At 39.7% G+C, this 22,687-nt stretch overlaps 1 protein-coding gene and 1 long non-coding RNA gene across 4 annotated transcripts; one reads left to right on the top strand and one right to left on the bottom strand.

The window, feature by feature from the left end:
• Nucleotides 1-375: 375 nt before the first annotated feature.
• LOC131107599 (uncharacterized) lies at nt 376-20,107 on the bottom strand. 3 transcript variants are annotated; one of them, XR_009120281.1, is made up of 3 exons: nt 17,716-20,107; nt 16,266-16,473; nt 376-501 (listed from the first exon to the last, which is right to left on the bottom strand). It is a non-coding gene; the product is annotated as an uncharacterized LOC131107599 (long non-coding RNA). The 3 variants fall into 3 exon arrangements; XR_009120280.1 differs by lacking the exon at nt 376-501 and having other exon boundaries at nt 15,963-16,473; nt 17,716-17,894; nt 19,091-20,107; XR_009120279.1 differs by lacking the exon at nt 376-501 and having other exon boundaries at nt 15,963-16,473; nt 17,716-17,894; nt 19,438-20,107.
• On the top strand, nt 16,296-22,669 carry LOC131107048 (N-lysine methyltransferase SMYD2-like). The gene is made up of 12 exons (XM_058056687.1): nt 16,296-16,516; nt 17,142-17,205; nt 17,721-17,831; nt 17,901-17,961; nt 19,149-19,273; nt 19,348-19,415; nt 20,578-20,680; nt 21,095-21,205; nt 21,273-21,393; nt 21,462-21,636; nt 22,143-22,251; nt 22,320-22,669. Exons 1-12 carry the CDS (start codon nt 16,347-16,349, stop codon nt 22,398-22,400), a joined length of 1,299 nt encoding a protein of 432 aa, XP_057912670.1. The 5' UTR covers nt 16,296-16,346; the 3' UTR covers nt 22,401-22,669.
• Nucleotides 22,670-22,687: the final 18 nt, after the last annotated feature.

Here is a 22,687-nt window from a genome sequence, read left to right as displayed (position 1 = left end):
TATCTCCAGTACTAGCAAGAGTACTCCAACTCGTCTTTTTTTTTTCCCTCCAATGTTGTTTTAAACATACAACGTTTTGCGGCTCCAGGCTATTTTTCTTTAGTGGGCAAGTGGGTGAAATGGCTCTTTTCATAGTAAAGGTTGCCGACCCCTGGTCTATAGTGTCCCAACACCAAAATGCATTTATTAGTCCCACAAGGAGAAAATTCCATGTTTACAGCAGCAAAAGTACAACGCACAATACAATACAAATGCTGAATACAAATCAAGAAGTTATATAATACATGGGTTTATTGCACGGTTTATTGCATGGTTAATTGCACAGTTACTGTACAGGATTTTTTGGAGACTGTCTGACTATAATGAGTCAGTGTACAAAAACCAAGACAATATTTTCTTTAAAAATGGAGGTTCCACTGTGTCAGAATGTCCTCGGTAAAGATCCATCCATCTGGTTGGTGGTAGAAGTATCTGGAGTGGTGAAATTCTGGTTGGCGATGGCTGTAAATTAAAGCAAATAATCATGAACAGTTGTGTTGTGAGTGCATTTTAAAACCCGCAGCGCTCAGCAAACGCACAATTGTCTTTGACAGTCCACCCCTCCTGTCAATCAGGCGGCGGAACAAAGGCGGGCTAAACCAAGGCTGATGACTTCATGCCTGGAGTCGGCGAAGGGGTCTTAACACCGTTCAACGTGCCTTTTGTGTCTGGGGCCGTTTTTTCAGATGCTGCTGAGTACACAGAATCGCCTGGTGGTATCTCTTGGGGGCTCGCAGGATGCTCACACACACACACACACACACATATACACACACACACATACATTCATACACAAACACTTGTGCCGACACACATCCCCTTGATCCACGGGATGGAGCGTTGAGCCAGGAGTGAGCCTTAAGACAAGGAGTGACAACCGGGACAGCTGCAGGGGCTGGAAGCCAGTCTTACACCCCCCCCTCTTTTCTACCGCCACTCCCCCCACAGGGCCTCCAGCCAGCCAAACAAGCCATTGTTTCTGGCCGGGGGCTTGTGGTATTTCATTTGTCATGAAATGGATACAGACACGGGATGAGCGTAGGGCTCATTCTCCAAAAAAGACGCCGCTACCAGCACTGCCGCCGCCCGCTAACTCCAGTCATTCTTAACCTTCTCATCCCTCTAGCCCCGAGCACCCGGCTCTGAACTATTAATAAACCTGCCTTCTCCAAGGTGGGGTGGAATAGTGGGGGTGGTCCTGTGGGGTGGCATTGTTTTTTTCAAAAGGATGCGAGAAGAAAGAAAAGGGAAAAATGGAGGTTAGCTGTGTGTTGTTGTGTGTTGTCATCCTTTATGATCGTCTCTATCTCTTTAGACTTGGAGGTGGATCGGCCATTTCCTGCTCAGCTCAACTTAACAGGAGTTTGGTCCTGCGGGTGTTGTCTCCTGTCAGAGCGGTCGGGTGTTAAGCTTCCACAAGTTAACCGCAAGGAGAAACTCGCCGCAGGTAAAAATAGCCAAGACACCAAGACGTCCTGTGGCCTCGCTGCTAAACCGTCCCTTAATACCCCAAGTCCGAGAAGAGTTCACGGGCATCAAAACAATACCCCGCTATCTCCATCAAGGGCATTCCTTGGCACAACAATAGGTCCATCTCCACCCCCCTAGTATTTTCCTTTCCTCCCCTCCCTCCTCATTCTCCAGCCCGTTCCATCAAAGAGCATTCCAGCTCCAGAGCCCCTTAAGCCCTTCACTCAGGGCTTGTCCATGTGACACGGCATGCAGACAGTCATCTTTAAGAATTGATTCACTCTGGTATCCAAATCCTCGGGGGAGCCGGCCTGCCAAGATACCCGGCACAGGCGCCGCTCATGAGGTCCAGGTACACGACAGCTGCTCCTCGATAAAGGCAACAAAAATGGAAGGCACTCGGTTGCGGGTGGTGGTGGGGGGGAAGATGCATCCCTAACCTCCCTCTCAAGCCTGGTCACCTTGGGCCATTTGTTGCTGGAGTTGGCGGTCTTTGTAAGACCACCTTTGGTTTGTTCCATGAGTCCACGGTCCACGGTCCAATACGGATTGGTGTATGAAGGGAATTGTCATCCAGGCTTTCCAATGCTGCTTCCCAGTCCAACCAGTTGACTTTGACACATTGGACACCATAAATATAACAATAGAAAGCCGTTTTCTTCTGAGGGAGATCATCTGGCAACACAATTCCCGTTGAAGGTCAAGTAAAGGAATTGAAATCCCCATCCCAGAAGTAACACCGATATTGGGATACGCGTCACAAATCACCCGCAAGGAGACAGCTTAGATATTACTTCACCTGAAGTGTTTCCATAAACTCCGGTGAACCAAAGCCTTGGGAAGCTGCATCGCTCTTCAAGAAGGTCCTGACCCACACGCAAACACGGTGATTTATGATGATACCGTGGAGAACATCATTTATTACAAATAAGAGAGATTAAATAAACAGACCCCGGCACTTCTCGCCCTTGATGCGTTGCTGTAAACACACATTACAGGACAGGGGGTGGGACACAAGACATTTTGCACCCCCTGAACTGAGAAACCAGTAAAAAGGAGTGTCTTCCTGTTTAAGCGAAAAGGCCGAAGCAGGGTAGAGGGAGGGGGGAGTTGACCAAAGCAGGTCAGGAGGCCCCTCATTACAATATTAAACAAGATTTAATAAGTGAGAGTGATTTGATGAGGTGATTATCCTGGCCCATTAATCAAGCAGGTTTCTGGCCGTGCTGTAATATGGCACATCTTTCCCGCCCATTCCAAAGCCTCTTTAGATGCTGAGCTCCTTACTGTGCTAACGCCACTCCAGAAAAAAAAAAAAAAAAAAAAAATCATCTCTGAAGCTTGCGGGTATTTTCACCGCTCACTCATCCACCCCTCGTCTGTACGCTCCTGCCGTGCATCTGATAAATTGAACTCCTTAACATCTGGGTCAGAACGTAAAGTCTTATCAGGGGGAGTTAAGAGTGATAACTGGCAGTCATAACCAGGAAGCATCTGTTGGATTTAAGGCTTTTGGTTTGAGAATAGAAGGAAGTCGTGCAGACTCCATCCACTGGGTCTACTGTGGGAGCCTGGCCGCTATGGATCTTTTGGGTGTCCATATTCCAATATTAGAGAATAGCAAATTACTATAACCGATGACTGACTAGGGCAGGGGTCTCAAACACATGACCCGCAGGACACTAGTTTGATATGATATGAAGGTTTAATGTTAGTGCGGCCCGCACAAGTTTGATATGGATGCTGTATGGTATCATGTACCCAGAAATAAATTATTACGTTTGATTCATGTTAAAGGTTAAATAACTGTTAATAGTTATCCTCCCTATCCGTGTGGAAGTGGTAAGTTTTTTGGCTATTTAAGTTTAAAGGAAATAACTTGAAGGCTACCGTTTAGGTCGCTAGCTCTCTAGTTTGCGAGTTAGCATGTGTCTCAAGACCCTGCAGTTGTGCAATATGTTGTAAATAAAAAAAGTATAAATGTGATTATAGTCGTGTTTTGTCATGTCTAAAGGGCTCTAATAATGCTTTGTTCATTTTAATCAGAAAAAAATAATTTGTCTACCCACCAACTATATGTGCTTTCTTAAGTTTTTATTATTTGCCGTTTTATTATTATTATTATATTTATTTATTTATTACTGATTGATTGATTTTCTTTATTCGTGATTTGTTTATTTATTTTTCATCTTATTTTGTGTAGAAAAATAAAAAGTAAGATATTTGAGAACTTGTGGAATGTTTTATCAGAGCTTTTCTTGTAGAAAATTGGAACCAAAGCGAAGTTTTTAAAAGAAATTTGTTTTTAATAAATGCGTTTTTTTTTACATTTTATTAAGCAACCAAGGAAGATATGATGACATAATTTTTCATATTTAAAGAAAAAAAAGGGGTTGAGTCTTAGCTTTGTGTGGTTAGTGACACGTTTTTAAATATTACTTCAAAAAAAATATCTCAACTTTCTTCTTGTATATTTTTTCCAAGTATATTATGACTTGATTTTCATAATATTTTGACTTTATTATCATAATAAATTCCCACCAAAATACAGCTTTATTCTTTTATTTGTTTTCTAACATATTTAAGTATACAAGTCCATATTTTGGTACATATTTTAGTCATTATTTCAACTTTATTTATTTTTAATATTAATTTAATACTTATTTATATTTAAAATTATGACCTTATTCTTGTAAATTCACTACTCTTTTCCCATTCTTGCTGTTTTGATTTTTTTTCTTGTTTAATTGTGTTGTAATATATAAAATTGTGTTTATTAATTGTGTATAATTTAATATAATTTAATATAATTAATATAATTTAATATAATTAATTTTTGTTTTAATATATAATATACCAATATACCATATATATATATATATATATATATATATATATATATATATATATATATTCCATATACCAAATATAGTACAATAAAAGGCCCATGCCTCCTTGGTACCGGAGTTCTTCTTCTTATTGGTAATAGTGCAAATAGTACTTTCTTTTTAGCAAACACCTAATTAATTGTGGTGACTGACTGATTGAACAGGCTGCAGTAAGATTTCATGTTTATAGTACCCATACAGTACCCATACATAGTACAAATACAGTAACATGCAGCTGCAGTAGACCAGAATGCGTACAGTAGTACAGTACACCGACAATAGCTTAGATGTCTCCTGGGTCTACTTCCTTAAGCGTGTTCTCATAGTGACATTAATAACAGGCTCCGCTGTTAAAAAGGAAGTCTTGGCACATGTGGTCTGAGCCAAGCACAGACTTCATTTGACTTTTGCACATGTGAAACCTGAGCTCGGGACCCGGAACTGAAGTCAGGTGTTGTGTTGACTCCACGGATGTCTGAAGAGTGAACTTGAGTTCCTCCTTAGAAACCGTCATTGCTACCACGGCCGCTAGAGGGCGTCAGGTATACTGTGTGTATACCTGGGGTGTCCCAAGTGAGGCCCGAGGGCTATTTGTGGCCCATGCTGAAATGATAATTTATTGATTTAAACTTAAAAAAAAGAGCAAAAATGGGGAAAACTGCATTTTATAAGATTGAAGTCAAAACATAAGGACAAAAGTGTTGGAATCTAATGACAAATATTTATAATATTATGAATAATAGTCCAGGGTGTACCCCCGCCCCCCAAAGACAGCTGGGATACGCTCCAGCATACCCCGGCGTGAGGATAAGCAGTATAGAAAATGGATTGCTATTATGAATAAAAATAATGTCGTTTTAGTAGTGTCAAATATGAAACATTAAAGAAAAAAACATGTATATGAATAAGTGGTAATATTATTAACAACAAGAAACAAAGCAACAAACAAGGTTGTAATTTCTGGAAAACTAGGTCAAGTTAGGAGAATTAAGTCAAAATATTGTGGGGGGGGGGGGGGGGTCCTAATTATGAGAAGAAAATTTACAACAACAAAGAATTGGAAAAAAATAAACAGCAGAAATGAAAAAACAGCTGTCAAAAAAATCAAAATATTAAGAAAAAATGTCACAAAAAGTCGCAATTTTACAAGAAACTATTTGTAATATTGTGATGAAAAATAATGTCATTTTCATAGCATAGAGTTGAAAAATACAATATTTGTAAACACAATAATATTATGTTTAAACAAACAAAACAAAATCAAGTTGATACTAGTAGCAGGCTTTTTCACTTCCATCACAAAGCAGAGATGCAGTATTTTCTGGAAATGTATACAAAAGCCATAGAATTGATAAACAACAACTTGGAATTTTATTCATGGAAAAGTCAAATGAAGGAGTAAAAAAGTATTACCACCCTGAAACATTTTAAGAGCTCAAGTGGAAGAAGATTACCTCAAAGCAGGCAGAGGGACGGAGCTTTTAGAGGGGACCCGTCCCTGAGTATTAATAAAAATAAGCACAGAAAATATAATACAAGAATGTTTTGACCAAACGTAATCCGGAGATCCGAGGCCAAACCAACCTGGGAAACATAATCCCAAGGAGAAGGTCAGGGATGCACTTGTACATGGGCTCCCTCCGTGTCTCAAACTGGCTTGGAATAATCAACAGATAATCTTTAAGAGGACATTGTCCCTCGTCCTGACGCGCCACGCTGGGTTAAGCTTACAGTCCGAGGTCAACATTTGACATTTACAGGTATGATGTGAAGCTGCAATGGTTGGGCTTAGCTACTGGTGCTTGCTAACTAAGCTACGGGACCTAAACCTAACCACTGCTCATTTCTCAGTTCTTCATTAGTTCCTCAGTAACTACTCTACGTTCGTGTGCCTTAGTTCCTCTACCAATTACTTCCTCATTAGTTCCTTGGTAACTACTCTAAATGCATGTGCCTTAGTTCCTCTACCAATTAGTTCCTCATTAGTTCCTTGGTAACTACTCTAAATGTATGTGCCTTAGTTCCTGTACCCATTAGTCCTTCATTATTTCCTCAGTAACTACTCTAAATGTATGTGCCTTAGTTCCTGTACCCATTAGTTCCTCATTGGTTCCTTGGTAACTACTCTAAATGCATGTGCCTTAGTTCCTCTACTCATTGGTTCGTCATTAGATTTTCATTATTTCATCAATAACTACTCTAAATATATGTGCATTAGTTAATGGGAAACGACTGTACTCATTAGTTCCTCAGTAACTACTCTAAATGTATGTGCCTTAGTTCCTGTACCCATTAGTTCTTAATTATTTCCTCAGTAACTACTCTAAATGAATGTGCCTTCGTACCTGTACCCATTAGTCCTTCATTAGTTCCTCAGTAACTACTCTAAATGTATGTGCCTTAGTTCCTGTACCCATTAATCCCTCATTAGTTTCTCAGTGACTACTCTATATGCATGTGCCTTAGTTCCTCTACTCATTGGTTCGTCATTAGTTCTTCATTATTTATTCAGTAACTACTCTAAGCATATGTGCCTTAGTTCCTCTATAACTAATGATGAACTAATACTCATTAGTTCATGATTAGTTCGTCATTATTCCCTGAGTAACTACTCTAAATGTATGTGCATTAGTTCATTGGAAACTATTCTACTCATTAGTTCCTTAGTAACTACTCTAAATGTATGTGTCTTAGTTCCTCTACTCATTAGTTCATCATTAGTTCATCGTTATTTCTTCAGTAACCACTCTAAGTGTATGTGCCTTAGCTCCTCTACTACTAATGATGAACTAATGAGTATTAGTTCATCATTAATTAGTTCATCAACTAATCAATTAAGGAGTATTAGTTCATGATTAGTTCTTCATTATTCCCTGAGTAACTACTCTAAAAGTATGTGCATTAGTTCATTGGAAACTGTTCTACTCATTAGTTCCTTAGTAACTACTCTAAATGTATCTGCCTTAGTTCCTCTGAGTTCGTGCCTTTCTCCCTTTTCTAGTTGGGAACTGATATTTTCCTGAAACATACCTGTGGTCTACTGTACTAAATAATGGAAAAAGCTACAAACTATTTTTTTCTGACGAAAGACGGGAATCATATCTTTCTTTTGGTAGGTTCCATGTTTCCAGTACACAGCTGTGGAACACAATAATCTGTGTGCCTTGAAATATCAGCCAAATTAATTGAAGGAGTTAAGAATGTAAAAATCCAAAGCTAAAGGGCAGTTCATCCTGATGCTCTTGCAGACATTTTGAGGCTATTTTTTTTTTGTTAGCTGTGTTGACTTTAGAGAAAAATCTACACTATTTCCCCCTAAAATGTGCGGATTGCGAAGGAGCACAGATGAAACAAGAAGCATCTCGAATGAAGACAAGCGTGTTTGTCTACCAGGACAGATGCATCATGAATTTCGCCGCCACCGACTGTGAGACAATGTCGCCTTGGCGAGTAACTTTCTCTCTCGCTCCCTTCGTGTATCCATGCAGCATAATTTGAGTAAATGACAGGGGAACATCTGCTGTGCATAAGAGAGAGGCCAACACTTTAACATGCAGATGTCTCTCTCCATCTGCATTAATTCAATAATTACCGCAATAGAGGGAGATGGAAGGGAGGGAGGGGACGGGGGAGAGAAATCTTTTTTTATAGCTTAAGACAATGTTATCGCTGCCAGTTGGTATGGGGAGGGCGAAAAAGGGAGGCGAGTGTGTGTTTGCGTGTGTGTGTGTGTGTGTGTGTGTTCGCTGTTAGTAGGTTTGCGAGAGGAGGGGTAGATTATTACACCATTTAGCCAGAGCAAGCTGTCACATCGTGGAGGATCGCACTAATTCCTTTGTGCCCTTGGTGAGTCACGGGCACAGACTCCAAGTGACCGATGATGCCTCCACGCTGCCACTTGGCCACAGGGCACTCGAACCCGCTTCACTTACAGTCAAACTGTGTGTGTGTGTGTGTGTGTCGTATGACTAATCTGTGTGCCCGTAGGCGTATGTGAGTGCATAAAGTACTCTGCAGGTAGACAACAAACCCCCAATGTATACTCACACATGTGTGTATGTGTGTGTGTGTGTGTGTGTGAGCATACACTGTCAAGGTCTATGAATCCCAATTTAGGGAGACTTTAAGGCAGAGCCAGAGGACGCAAGGTCAAGGCTCTGACACATTTGAAAAACATTCAACGTGAGCTTGTGACATCTAATTTGGCACACGCTTTTGGCTGACACTGACAATTAAGAAGAAAATATTGGTCCTCCGAGAGCATTAACACCTAATGATTTCCATTCAAATAGAGCTCATTGCCTTATTGGACAGACAAAGAGGAACGTTGAACATTTAGGAAGAACATCTGAGGCAAAATGCCGTCATTGGAAAACCTGCACATCTATTGTGAATGTGGGCATCAACCTTATAATACTGACTTAAGAAGTTAGTATGAACAATAACACAACAAAAGGTACTTCACCTCATCTTGCCAGCAAGTCATACAGTGCTTTGTACAGCTAACCACTGTACAGTCATTTTTTATTTATCAGGGGTTAGTTTGTTCCACACTCCACCGAGAATAAAGTCAAAATATTGAATGTGAAAAGTTGTAATCTAAGGAGAAAATGTTTCAATTTTACATGAATTTCGGTATCATTTTTGGTGAATAAAGTTCAAATATGAAAGAAAAAAATGACTGTTTTAAGTCATTATATTAAGAGAAAGACACAACCAATAAAGTTGTCATTTTTGAGGAAATTAGGTTGCGGAAAAGGTTAGGAGAATAAAGTCAAAATATTAAATGTGAAACTTTGTAATCTAAGGAGAAAATGTTGCAATTTTACATGAATTTGTGTGTAATTTTTGGTGAATAAAGTTCAAATATGAAAGAAAAAAATGACTTTTTTAAGTCATTATATTAGGGGAAAGACACAACCAATAAATTTGTCATTTTGAGGAAATTAAGTTGCGGAAAAGGTTAGGAGAATGAAGTCAAAATATTATGGGAATAAAAAAACTGTTTTATAAGTTCTAGTAATATGAGGAAAAAATATGTAAATGTAGTAGCATAGAGTCGAAATACTAAAGAAAAATGTTTAATTTTTTGTTAAGTTGTAATATTATGAGAAACAAACAAATTAAAGTTGTATTTTTTGGAAGGAAAAAGTTAAGATTTTATGTAAATAAAGTCAAAATATTATGAGAATAAAAACACAGTTCTATAAGTTATAGTAATATGAGGAAAAAATGTGTAAATGTAGTAGCATAGAGTCGAAATACTACAGAATTTTTTTTTGTTAAGTCGTAATATTATGAGAAACAAACAAATTAAATTTGTATTTTTTGGGAGAAAAAGTTAAGATTTGATGGAAATAGAATTTAAATATTATGAGAATAAAAACACAGTTCTATAAGTTATAGTAATATGAGCAAAATATGTGTAAATGTAGTAGCATACGTAGAGTCGAAATACTATAGAATTTTTTTTTGTTAAGTTGTAATATTATGAGAAACAAACAAATTAAAGTTATATTTTTGGGGAGAAAAAGTTAAGATTTGATGGCAATAAAATCAAAATATCATGAGAATAAAAACACAGTTCTATAAGTTATAGTAATATGAGGAAAAATGTGCAAATGTAGTAGCATACAGTCAAAATACTACAGAAAAAAATTGATTTTTTTTGTTAAGTTATATATATAATATATAATAGTATTATAATAATATTATATATAATATTATGAGAAACAAATAAATTAAAATTGTATTTTTGGGAGAAAAAGTTAAGATTTGATGGAAATAAAGTCAAAATATTATGGGAATAAAGTCATAACATTGCGAGAAGAAACAGAAAAAAATGAGAAAAAAGAGCAAATGTACTAATAGTATAAGGGATGTCCGATATCAGCATAAAAATGCGATATCAGTTGAGAGTTTTTCGGCAAAAAAGCCAATATCAGACATCCTGTATTAATATGTCACTGATATATCGCAAAGCAGAGATGCATTTTTTTCTTGAAATATAACTTTTTAGCATATCTGATAATATCCGAGTGGCCTTTAATATTCGAGCCAAAAATCAATTAGTTTGACATCCCCTTTAAGATTCCTGGGCCTGTAAAAGTATTAAATATGCACCCGTACATAAACAGACAGCACATGAAATTAGCATGTCATCTATCAAACAGCATAGCGGCACATCCACAACCCGTCTGTGCCCAACCTCTCAAAGAAGAAGGTCACATTGTACACCCAAAAACTAAATCCAGGATGTATCAGCGTAGATATAGTTACGCACACAAATAAATAAACAAGCTGATATTCATCCTGGAGCACGAGGACACGTGCACACGCGGAACGGACTCTTGTGGGCCGTCTAAACATAGGGACAAAGGAAAATATTTGTATACTTGGCAGGCCGACTTCCTTTGATTGCGGGAGTGCTGCTGTAGGAAACAATGCCCAGGCGCTATAAATACACCAAGGAGAAAGAGAATTCCTCTTGGACGATGGCTCAAAGGAGCCAGGCTATTTTCAGACCGACTGACTGATTGAATGTCTCACCGACTGACTGCAACTCCTCGCATCTTGTCTTACTTGGCGCTTTTTCTTTCTCCGCAAGGTCTCCCGAACATGCTGACACACAGGAGGTAATGTTTGAGTGAAAGGGGGGCGGGGCACGTGCCACAATCCGGTGACATTTGACTGGATAAAAAGGCCGTGTGTATGATTGACCGTGCTTTCCAGAAGTGCCCGTTTAAAGAGCATCAAATCCCCACTCGATAAACCCGTGCAGGCCCGGCAATCATTAGCATAGCGAACAAACTCCCTGAAAGAGCAGCGGTGGATGGAGAGAACAATGGTGGTCTATAACGAGGGCTGTAGAGGAGATACGAGGGAGAGGGGGTAAACTATTGTTCTGGTCTTATTTAGACTTTGGTGTCACTCTGCAACTGTTGTCACGTCTAAGTTTAGCTGAAGAAGAAGAAGGAGGGAGGGCAGGAGGAGGCGAGAGGGGAACGAAAGATGCGGGACGGATGTTGAAATGGATGCAAATGGAAGACGGAAAGAATGCAGATTGAGATGCTGTGGAAGGCAGCCAATGCCGAAGAAGGAGGAAAATGACGAGGTCAAAGCTGATGGCGCCTCTTTGGACCGGAGCGCCATGACTTCATCTCCCACACGCTCCCAATGTGATTTAGTATTGCTGGCAGTTCATATAGGGCAGGTGTGTCCAAAGTGCGGCCCGGGGGCCATTTGCGGCCAGCGGCACGATCTAAAAATCTCCCAAAAAAATGGGAAATTCAGCCGTTATATTAGAAGTCAAACTATTAAGAAAAAAAAGTTATATTCTAAAGAGAATAATATTTTTTTTTTTAGATTAAAATTAAAATTAAAATTAAAATTAAAATTAAAATTAAAATTAAAATTAAAATTAAAATTAAAATTAAAATTAAAATTAAAATTAAAATTAAAATTAAAATTAAAATTAAAATTAAAATTAAAATTAAAATTAAATAATTAGACAAAGTGGTTAGCGTGCAGGCCACACAGCTAGGAGACCCGAGTTCGATTCCACCCTCAGCCATCTCTGAGTGGAGTTTGCATGTTCTCCCCGTGCATGCGTGGGTTTTCTCCGGGTACTCCGGTTTCCTCCCACATTCCAAAAACATGCTAGGTTAATTGACGACTCCAAATTGTCCATAGGTATGAATGTGAGTGTGAATGGTTGTTTGTCTATATGTGCCCTGTGATTGGCTGGCCACCAGTCCAGGATGTAGCCTGCCTCTCGCCTGAAGACAGCTGGGATAGGCTCCAGCACCCGCGCGCGACACTCGTAAGGATAAGCGGTAGAAAAACAAAAACAAAAAATATATATAAAAATAAAAATATTTTTAAAATAAGTCATAATATTATGAAATTCTATATCAAATTTCTCAAATATTTGATATTTGAATGGACTGCCTGTAACACTAGATTAGCTGCAGCAGTGAGAAGCTGTCCTCTCTGTACGACGTGCTGTTCTCCACCAGATATCTGCAGCTGTGTGTCGGACGGAGGGCACGTTAATGTCCCAATCAATTTCCTTCCCTGCCTCTTCGAGCCTGACAAAGTCATCCATTAGACCTGTTATACTGTAGCAAGTGACATCAGGTCATTATACGAATACCAAACAGCTCCGCAAACCACTTTTGGGGCCCCACCCACCATTTGAGAATCACTGATGGCTGTAAATGCACCAACACTGAGTCAGAAACGTGTAGGGTGCTTTGTTTGGGACAGTAAAGAGCAAATGGACTAGTTTGTTACCTGCAATATTGGACGAAAACAGAGATAACATTTTAGCAAAAAATGTTGACAAAACCAAATATGAAAACCGAGGCATTTCTAGCCTTATTTCCTCGTCTGATTTTCAATTACGATGCAGTTCCAACAATCTGAGGCACCAGAGTCCTAACTACCCATCAATCACAGAACCAAAGGAGTCCAAAGACACAATCAGACAGGACCGAAGGAGACAAGGCAAGGGCAGCAGATTAGCCCAGCTGTCTGCTCATAAAGCGGGCGAGGGCTGAGGCGCTAAGCCTTGCAGTGAAAGCACAGCTTAGGCGGGGGGCCACAGGCCAGCGGACCCCGTTCGGCCCAACGGTGGCCTACAACGCAGGGCGCGAGCCAAAGCAAAGACACATGGATAAACAGAGCGAGATGAGGCTCCGCGCCCGAAAAGCCCACCCAGCTAAGATGCAAGCGTGCAGGCCGGCAGGCGTCAAACCAACCCCCCCCTCAACACACACACACTCTTCCATCCATCAGCTGGGAGTGGAGACACCAGGGCTAGACTTGAGGCTGATAAAGGACACGACGGGATGAAAATGTCTGAGTCCAGTCAGAGGGGGCTCATCTGTAAGAAAGTGGATTTAGTGTACATCGTCTGGGCTCAGCTCAAAAGAATATCGGGACAAAATTACCAGCGTACACAAACACACAACAAGCATCCATCTCCGGAGCCGTGCCCCGCCGGTGACCCCCTAGTTAGTGCAGCACACCGCCAACAGCGTGTGATGACAAGGTCATGAATACGAAGCGAGGAGGGCCTGGTTCACTACAACCGCAACGGCCGAGAGCGGCAGAGGTCTTTAACCACGCTGGATTTCACACACAAGCCTCGTCCGCGACCTCCCCGCCATAGAGGCATTAGCAGCTGCTGCTTTATGAGCTTCCCAATGTGACAATGCCCCGCGTATCCATCAACAGTATGCCTGTAAATTATACACACCGCGTCTTTGAGAGGTGTAAAAACAGCACACTTACGACGCCACTCTACGGATCATTTATAAAAATAAGCAATATCCAGTGCTATCTGGGTAGGCAAATGTAATCTCACTTTGACGTGATCATAAACGCAAAGCTTTAATGTACAGTCAACATGACTGTGTTTAGACACTATATTTTTATTATTAATTTATGAGACAGATCATGTTGCTGGGAGATGCAATGCTGCTCCAGCTTTACACTACTTTGTACAGTTTCAACTAGGTGCGCCCCCTGGCGATTTTAGAGTGTAACATAATTAAGGCAGTGCACTTTAGCGATTGAACAACTCGATTGAACTTCGTCGTTCCAAAGAAATGTGACTCGGGTACGAAATTTACTTGAATCACCAATCACAGGCTACCCCATCCCTTTAACTAGCAGTCACATGGTTGAGGAAGTCAACGAGTTCGGAGTCTGTCTTTAGTAAAATACTGGCGAGTTTTGAACGACTCGTTCGTGACTCGCACATCTGAAGCGCCTGTAGCTGGACGACTACGACAAATGATAATATACACCGACACTGCAGAAACTGTTGTCCAACTTCTAGCCATGACTATTTGGTGTAAGTGTCATTTCCATTCTGTTGTAACTCTTTAATTTGATTTGCTCTTTGATTGTTGAAATAAAGACAAGAGAAGCCCGCTGTTAGCTAGCTAGCTGGTAGCTAGCCAGATGTTAGCCTTTTGCCGCTAACAATGGAAATAAAGAGGCCGTTCATTCATCACTAATGCACATGAACCCTGCCCTACTAAGATTATTTTCTCTTTACTGTTATTAGCGGGGCTCATGATAATATCGTTATTTCTATTAAATGTTTTTAAGTGAATTCCTCTATATTGGTTGTCAACAAAACGTTATATATTAATAATGGAAGAATACTTTAATTAGCCCTTTTAAAGGGCTGTAGTGGGTGGCCAATGGAGGTAAATGAGGTATTAATATACAGTACATGATAAATGAAAGTGGATTGATTTTACTGAATGAAATAGTAAGTCATAGTAAGTGTAGTTATGATGGCAACTTATGTGGAAGCAGGTCAGGCCTTGGCTGTATCTATTTAATATCTCTGCCCTGTCTCTTAGTCTGTTTTCCATAACAGGTTTTCCTTGAGAACTAAATCTACTTTAGGATTTATTGTTTCTTATTATTTGTCATCATTGGAAATTATAATCCCTTCACCTAATCCTCCCTCCCTCTCTCTCAGATCATATTCATCAAGATCATCCTCTCTGACAAAGCAAGAACTCAGCACGCCAGGAAAGGTCTAAAGAGATCCGCTGGCGGAACAAGGGGGTTTCTTCCAAATCAAATCAGGTTCCTCTGATGTAATCAAGACGAGACGCCAAAGACGACGGAGTAATCTGCCAGTGGGACATGCCTGCCTTGCTTGGACATTATTAAAAAACGAGGAGGAACACATCTTTAGATTGAAAGAGTGGGGAAATGGAATTATAAATAAATCAGGGGGTGGGGAAACTGGGGCAAGGTTGGATAAAGGCTTCAGATACATTAGGGCCAAATCTTCACAGTAGTATTTGTGTGCATAATAAACACATACTGTACCTGGATGCATTGTGTCAGCTTGTTTTACTTCATCTAGTGAAATACAGTACGCATCCCTCTCAGAAGAAACAACACAATTAAAATACTCTATTATATGGAATTACTGGCTGCAAGTATATCATTTTAAGGTGTACTTACAACATGTCTCCACACGAGGGCTCCCTCTGTCAGTACTTCTCTAGACAAGTAATGAGGATTATTTTTTTTGTTCATTCATTCATTCATTTTCTACCGCTTTTCCCCTATATTGTTTATTGGTAACAGTATACATTATACAATTTAATGATAGTCCCCACATTACATATTATAAGGGATTTTCCGATGTTTTAAGGTGCCAGAAAACTGCAGTCTAATTGATAAAAGTTAAAAATAAACATTTATATATAGCACATTACATTATTCTTGTTTTTTATTTCACTATTTATAATTGTTAAATATAGTTTATCGAAGGTGGGGGTGAGGTTATAATTTCCTTCACCACTAGATGGCCTCATTTGCCCATATTAATAAATTGTTGCTCTGCACTCCACTTAATTAGGTACATGTAGTGAGAGCCAATACTAGATCGAACGTCATCAATAAGAAGCTTTTGATGGACAATATATGTTAGTGTATTTGTTTTATTTATCTTAAATGTAAAAACCCACTGAATTATCATCATCATCCTGAGAACAGTTTAAAATTTAATTGCTACCACATTTATCTTCATGAAGGTGTCAAAATAGTAGAAACACACGAATCAACTCCAAACTCCATTTATGACTAGGCGGATGAAATTCGCTTCTCAGCCATGAAAACCAAGGAGGCGCTGTTTCACTAGTTTGATCCAAGTTTAGTCCATAAAACACACCAAGAAAATAAAAATACAGTTCGTTTTTAAAGTCTTTCTGTGTTACTGAGCTCCCAAATATACTGTAAACCTACAACACAAGATAGTTTACTCCTGAGTAGAGTTTTAATGACTTCAGGGGACATTTGGGGTTCTATAACAGGGTTGTTCTCTACCAGGAGGGGGTGGGTGGGTCCATCCATACAGGTCCTCCTCATTCATTCCGGAGAAAGACCTCTTAGTGGGAGGCAGGCAGGATGACAGGCAACATCGACGGGATTGAGAGGTTTGACAGCCCCGGCAAAGGGCGAGGTCTGCGCGTAACGAGAGCCTTTAAGGTCGGGGAGCTGATCTTCTCCAGCCCGGCCTACTCCTATGTGCTATCTGCCAAAGAGAAAGGAGAATACTGTGAATTCTGCTTCAACAGGTAGAAATGTCTGTTATTATATTACAGAAAGTTTGTTGTGGATGAATATCAGTATTGCATGATATCAAATTTCCCCACTGAGGGACAAATTAAGGCATAGCTTATCTTCTAAATCACAGTAATAAACACAGGAAGAAAAAAGATACTACTGCTCATGTTTTAACAACACTCTCAAAGAAGTATTAATTCAGTAGTATGTATAACTGTACTGCCTGATACCAACAACTAATTATTGTGCTGCTGTGATGACAGGTGAGGTAAACAAAGTAGTAAGAACAGGAAGAATGCTGGCAGCCAATCAGTGGCCAGGAAGGAAGCAGGATTTAATATCAGCTCATGTTCTCTACATTGAAACTTGGTACCATTAGCACTCTCTCGCATGTCACGTTAGTGCAGCGAGGACACTTTTGGACTTCTTTACTGTTTCAGGCCAGACAGCTGGCCCTGTCTAAGGTCAGCTCTATTAATACCGCAGAATGTTTTAAAGCCGCCCGTTGCTATCAGTTACCAGTAATGGTGGGAGTGTCCGGCAAGTAATGGAGGAGCATGGTAGAAGACCCAGATACAACCTAGCATTCCCATGTGCACATAAAAAAGAATAAATACAATGTGATGCCTTTTGTAGGAAGGAGAACCTTGCAAGATGCGGGAAGTGCAAGAAAGCCTTCTACTGCAATGTCAAATGTCAGGTATGATCATATAATTATATGAAATATAACTTTTTATGTGTCAGGTATGATTCTATAATAATGTTTTTATGTGTTTCATGACAAACCCATTTTATTATGTATGTATATTATTAGAATTATCCCTTTTTTAATCAAATTTTGAAATATTTGTCACCCTTTTTATTGATATTCTTTTTGTAACACAGATATATATTTTATTTAGTTAGTTTTGTTGTTTTTTAATGCTCAGCATGTTATATGTCATCATATTTGACAAGCTAAATCTGAGCTAAACAGCAGTCAATGCATGAGGTCAAGCTGCACACTATAGCGAGTAAAAAGGTGAGAGTAGTATAAGATTAACACATTGTGTGGCTGCATTCCACCACGCTGTGAATTGCTACAGCTGGTAGGGCCATACATGCCGAGCGGCAGCGCTTTTTTTTATGGTAGAGCAAACCATTCAGTCGTTACACATTGAAGTTGTACATTTTGTGGTAGTATTGTATGTAATATGACCATTTGTGTTACCGCAGAAGGGGGACTGGGCCATGCACAAGCTGGAGTGCTCTGCCATGGTTGCATTCGGGGAGAAATGGTGCCCGTCAGAGACATCCCGACTGGTGGCTCGAATTCTCGCCAAGAAGGTTAGGAGCCCACATTGAGATTGAGATTTTGTGTCACATTTCTGTTAATCACATTTGGCCTCCCTGCAGAAAACACAGAAAGAACGATGTTTGTCTGAGAAGATTTTACAGATTGGAGAAATGCAGTCTCGTGAGTTGACATCCTATAATCCTAAACACACACACGTCACAAGTGTCAAAAAATATCCCACTTCAACCTATGATGCCAAATTGTGTAATAGTGTTGGAGTTTAGTGACATTTTCACACCAAAAATGTTTTTCTTGGCCATTACATCACCTTTAACAATAGCAGATGTCAACAGTCCTCAACAAGACCTTTAATTTGAGGTACGACTCTGTGTGGTTTGTTAGACATTGATATTTAACCTCATTGTGAACTTTGACCTAAGACAATCACCTTAAGGTCATCCCTTACATGGATGAAACATCCATCCTTATTACACTACCCGGCCTTACACTCCATGTAGCCAGACAAGGCTGCAGAGTGAAAGAGCTTCTCCCCCCATTTTGTGTGGAAGTGGTAAGTTTGTGGATTCTTACTTTGTCCTTCTTCCCCACTCCGTTTGAAGCCTTTTAGAAGAAATAAAATCAAGGCAAACCGTTCAGCTCATGTTGTTAGCTAACATGTTATTATTATCCCTGTGGCATAATAGTTGTGCAATCCGGTATAAACAATGAATAATAGAAGACTAATGATGGCTATAGGGGTGTTATTTCAGTCTACAGGGCTCTAATAATGGTAAAAGTCATAAACAGGATTATCTTTACTCTCACAACAAAAATATTCCATTTATTAACATTGAATTGTATATCACAGAAATGTATTTAATGCAATTCAGGTCTGGAACCAATGACCCGAGATAATCAGATGAGGAAAAAGCAACAAAAAAACACGACAGACTTCAAATCCAACTACTGCCATCTTGTGGCGTTAATTAAAGCTACATCTGGGAGTTGCCTTCAGCCACAACTGCTTTTTGACACAATACACTATTAATTAGCTAGAGGAACCTTATTAACAGGCGAGATTTGTTGTGTATTGTTTATCAAGCATAATTCTGGACCGGCTCTCATGTTCCATTATATTTGTATGTACAGGTGTACCTAATGTGGTGACCAGTGGGCTTATGTTGCAATAGTAGACATCTTGTTTATGAGGTTGTGATGAATGTAGGTCATCGGGCATTGTGTTTCCTCAATAATGTGGTGATAATATGTTCCTGTCTCAACCACCAGAAGAGAGCCCTTCTATTAATACCTGCAAAGAGTCCAGACGCACTTAAACTTCACCTCTCTGTCCCTATCCCTGCCAATAGACGTAGAGGACATAGACAATGAGAAAAGAGAAAACAACCAGGCAGACATCGCCGGTCTGCATCAGTTTTACTCCAAACATCTGGACTTTCCCGACTCCAAAGAGCTTCTCTCGCTCATCTCACAGGTAATACACCTGTATCGGTTGGATAAAAGTGTAACATTACATTAATTTTGTGTATGAATCTTATTTGTGTACAGGTGTCCTGTAATGGCTTCACCATAGAGGACGATGAACTGTCCCACATGGGCACCGCAGTCTACCCAGAGTAAGCTTATTTTCATACTCACCCATGATGATGTAACACTGCACACCCTCTCAAAATACTCATTTGGACATCTGAGTTGCTTCCTCCATTCCGTGTCCACCTTGTCAGCCAATGTCAACCACATGATGTGTAAGCAAGGTGCACTAGGGTGCAGCAGTATGTGTTTGTGTTACCCATTCACCATCCTTAGAAACAGAACCAGATGGGTACACTTTAGACCTCCCATTTGTGTTTGTTCGTACAGCACATACATTAGAAGCTACTTCCTGGTTCATGAAGGATAATGTAATACAAATGGCAGAAATAGTTCTATTGACACTCAATCTTCCCCAAATGTGAAAAAGTGCCTCTAAAAAAACAGTTTTAAAAATGTGCATTATGTCTTTTTGTCTGTCCCTTTGTTAGCATGCATTTGTTAGCTTGCATACTGCTTCCTGTTTCAAGGGGTAATAAAGAAGGAACATACCATGTGTTGTTTTGGGACAGGGGAAATGCTTCTACTGGGAACCAAACAACAAACTAAGAAAAATGAATGCCTTTTAAAAAAAGTGGAAATACTCACGTTCGTTATTGTGTTTTTTTTTGTGGTTTGTTTTAGCACAGTACTTACTGCTTGAATTTGTGAATAGTGAATTTTAGAATATGATTCCTTATTTATAAATAGATTAATTTTGTATTTACAGCAAAGTGTTTTTAGCAGTCTGGCACTCTCACTGCTAAACATGCTAACGCACAGCAACTCTACAGTAGCTTGCTGACGTCACATGTCATTTTCCAGGCCCCGCCTCTTAAAGGCACACAAACGTCACAGTCACAATAAAGTGTGGAAGTGATGTTCGAAACGCGATTTAGGGAGGGATAACTGTATTGCAAATTAGTTTAGCTTGGAAAATGATTGTATTTGGTATTGTGACTTAAGCAAAAAAAGAAGAGCGCCATAGTCTTGTTTGTTAGCTTACACTCTACTTCCTGGTTCACTAAGGATAACATAATACAAAGGGACCATACCATGTTTGATTTTGGTGCAGGGGTAATTACTGTATTGTGATTTAAACAACAAAAATTATGTGTTTCTTGCTGCGAAGGCAGACTTTTGGCAACAGTTGTTGCGTCGGATCTTATTGTGCAGGTGTACTTAATGAAGTGTTTGTTTTCTTTGCAGCGTGGCGCTAATAAACCACAGCTGTCTGCCCAGCGTCATAGTCACTTACAACAGGACGCGGGTTGAGGTTCGAGCGGTGAAGGACATGAAGCCCGGAGATGAAGTGAGGAAAAGTGACAGCTGCCTTAGAGGGGGTTGGCTCATCTTTCTTTCTATATATTCAACATGTCAAGGAATAATTACACTTAGAAAAACACATACATTTGGAATTTGAGCTTTTGTCATAAAACAAATATTTATAAATTCATAATATTATGTAAAAAAAATACAATAGAAATGTCTTTATTAATTCCTTTGGGAAAAATATGAGCTGTGTTTGACCTCAGAGGTTCCACAGTAGAATGGCAATTGGTTATTTTTGGCCCTAAACTTTAAACATGTTTAATAGGTGCCTGGCAGACAATCAGAAATATGTCCATGAATGTAATTTGTGTCCCCATGTGCTTGTGGGTGCTATCTTTAAACCTGTGTTAAAAGAAGCATGGCTGACAAAAAGTGCGCTTATTTCCACGTATAGGTCCTGATCAGCTACATAGACCTGCTCTACCCTACCGAGGACCGCAACAACAGGCTGAGAGAGTCTTACTACTTCACATGTGACTGCCAGGAGTGTAAGAGCAGGTCGAAAGTGAGTGCAGGACAGTGTCGCAAAGCATAAATGTCGCAAATGTCGTCACTGACACTTTTGCCTGCAGGACAAGGTGAAGCTGAAAGTGCGTAAGCAGAGGGAGCCCATCGAGGCCGATGCCGTCAGCGCCATGGTGCGCTATGCCAGGAAGACCATCCGGGAGTTTCGAGCCCTCAAACATGTAAAGAATATCCTTTGATTCGAATAAGATATTTCAAGAGGCAGTCATTAGCAGTTGCCCTTGACTCAATGGCACCCCCTAGTGAGCTGCTGGAGATGTGCGAGCAGAGCCTGGAGGAGATGGGGGCAGTGTTTGACGACTCCAATGTCTACATGCTCCACATGATGTACCAGGCCATGGGTGTGTGCATATACATGTCAGACATAGAGGGAGCCGTGCGATACGGGGAGAAGCTCCTCAAGCCTTTCAGGTAACTGTCAAGCACTGGGGACATAACATTAGGTACACCACTATGGTTTATTATTTAGTTTTTTCTCATTTTTTTTGGAAAGATATCCTTAGCAATTAATCCATCAAATATCCTTTTTCAAGTAATATATATTTTCAGATTAAAAATATATTTTCCCAGACATTTTTTTGCAGTTAAAAAACTTTTGAAAAACTTAAAAATAATAATAATAATTCCCATTGGGCTAAAATTCATGATCCATCCATCCATCAATTGGTCATTTTTACATAATATTTTTAATCATTTTAGATTAGCAGAAAATAAACACAAATGATATTTAAAGCCTCTGGCGCTCCCCAGCGGTGACCCTGATGTAGACACATCAGCCACCACAAGCTGCAACCATAACGATACGCATATTATTAAAGTTTTCGGGCAGTTTGAACCAAAACTGAGTAGTATAATGTGGAAAAAATGACTTTTTCAAAGTGAGTACAGCAACATAACATCTAAAAACACCCACACAGCCAGTTGTATCCGGCCTACTCTCTGAACGTGTCGTCCATGTACCTGAAGCTGGCCAGACTCTACATGGGACTGGATAGGCACTCTATGGGCTTGAGTGCCCTGAAGAAGGTACATTAAGCAGTCATTCTGTATCATTTACAGACTTCAATGTCTTCAATGGAATTGTGTGTCGACAGGCAATGGCCATCATGGAAGTGGCCCACGGCAAAGATCACCACTATCTGAAAGAGCTGCGCAAAGAGATGGCACAACAGTGAAAAGAAACACACTTTCTACTGTTTTGATACTGAAAGAATGGAAGTCAATGACATGTTTGGGATGCTGGGTGTTTGTAAGATGTTTTTGTCATGTCCATCCAGAAAGTTGTGCATGTGATGTATACTGTTGTGAAGCTGGATGCTGTTTTTGTTGTTTTAACTCTTTACTGTTTAGCTCCCTGCTTATAAAAAGGTAACAAAAATGGAATAACTAAATATTTGTTTCATTTTCACAACTTTCTGGAAGTTCTTTTTTGTTTTCCTGGAACAATGACTATTTAAAAAAA

Source organism: Doryrhamphus excisus, chromosome 19, assembly GCF_030265055.1.
Source record: "Doryrhamphus excisus isolate RoL2022-K1 chromosome 19, RoL_Dexc_1.0, whole genome shotgun sequence".
Lineage (NCBI taxonomy): Eukaryota > Metazoa > Chordata > Actinopteri > Syngnathiformes > Syngnathidae > Doryrhamphus > Doryrhamphus excisus.
The sequence above is the reverse complement of the archived record's forward strand: the minus strand, read 5'-3'. Positions and strand labels throughout refer to the sequence as shown.

What these genes read in the sequence shown, in the direction of transcription:
- LOC131107048 (XM_058056687.1), top strand. Translation starts at nt 16,347, where the DNA reads ATGACAGGCAACATCGACGGGATTGAGAGGTTTGACAGCCCCGGCAAA. An exon ending in GGCACCGCAGTCTACCCAGA is followed by an intron (nt 19,416 to 20,577) that starts GTAAGCTTATTT and finishes TTTTCTTTGCAG; the next exon opens with CGTGGCGCTAATAAACCACA. An exon ending in ACATGAAGCCCGGAGATGAA is followed by an intron (nt 20,681 to 21,094) that starts GTGAGGAAAAGT and finishes TTCCACGTATAG; the next exon opens with GTCCTGATCAGCTACATAGA.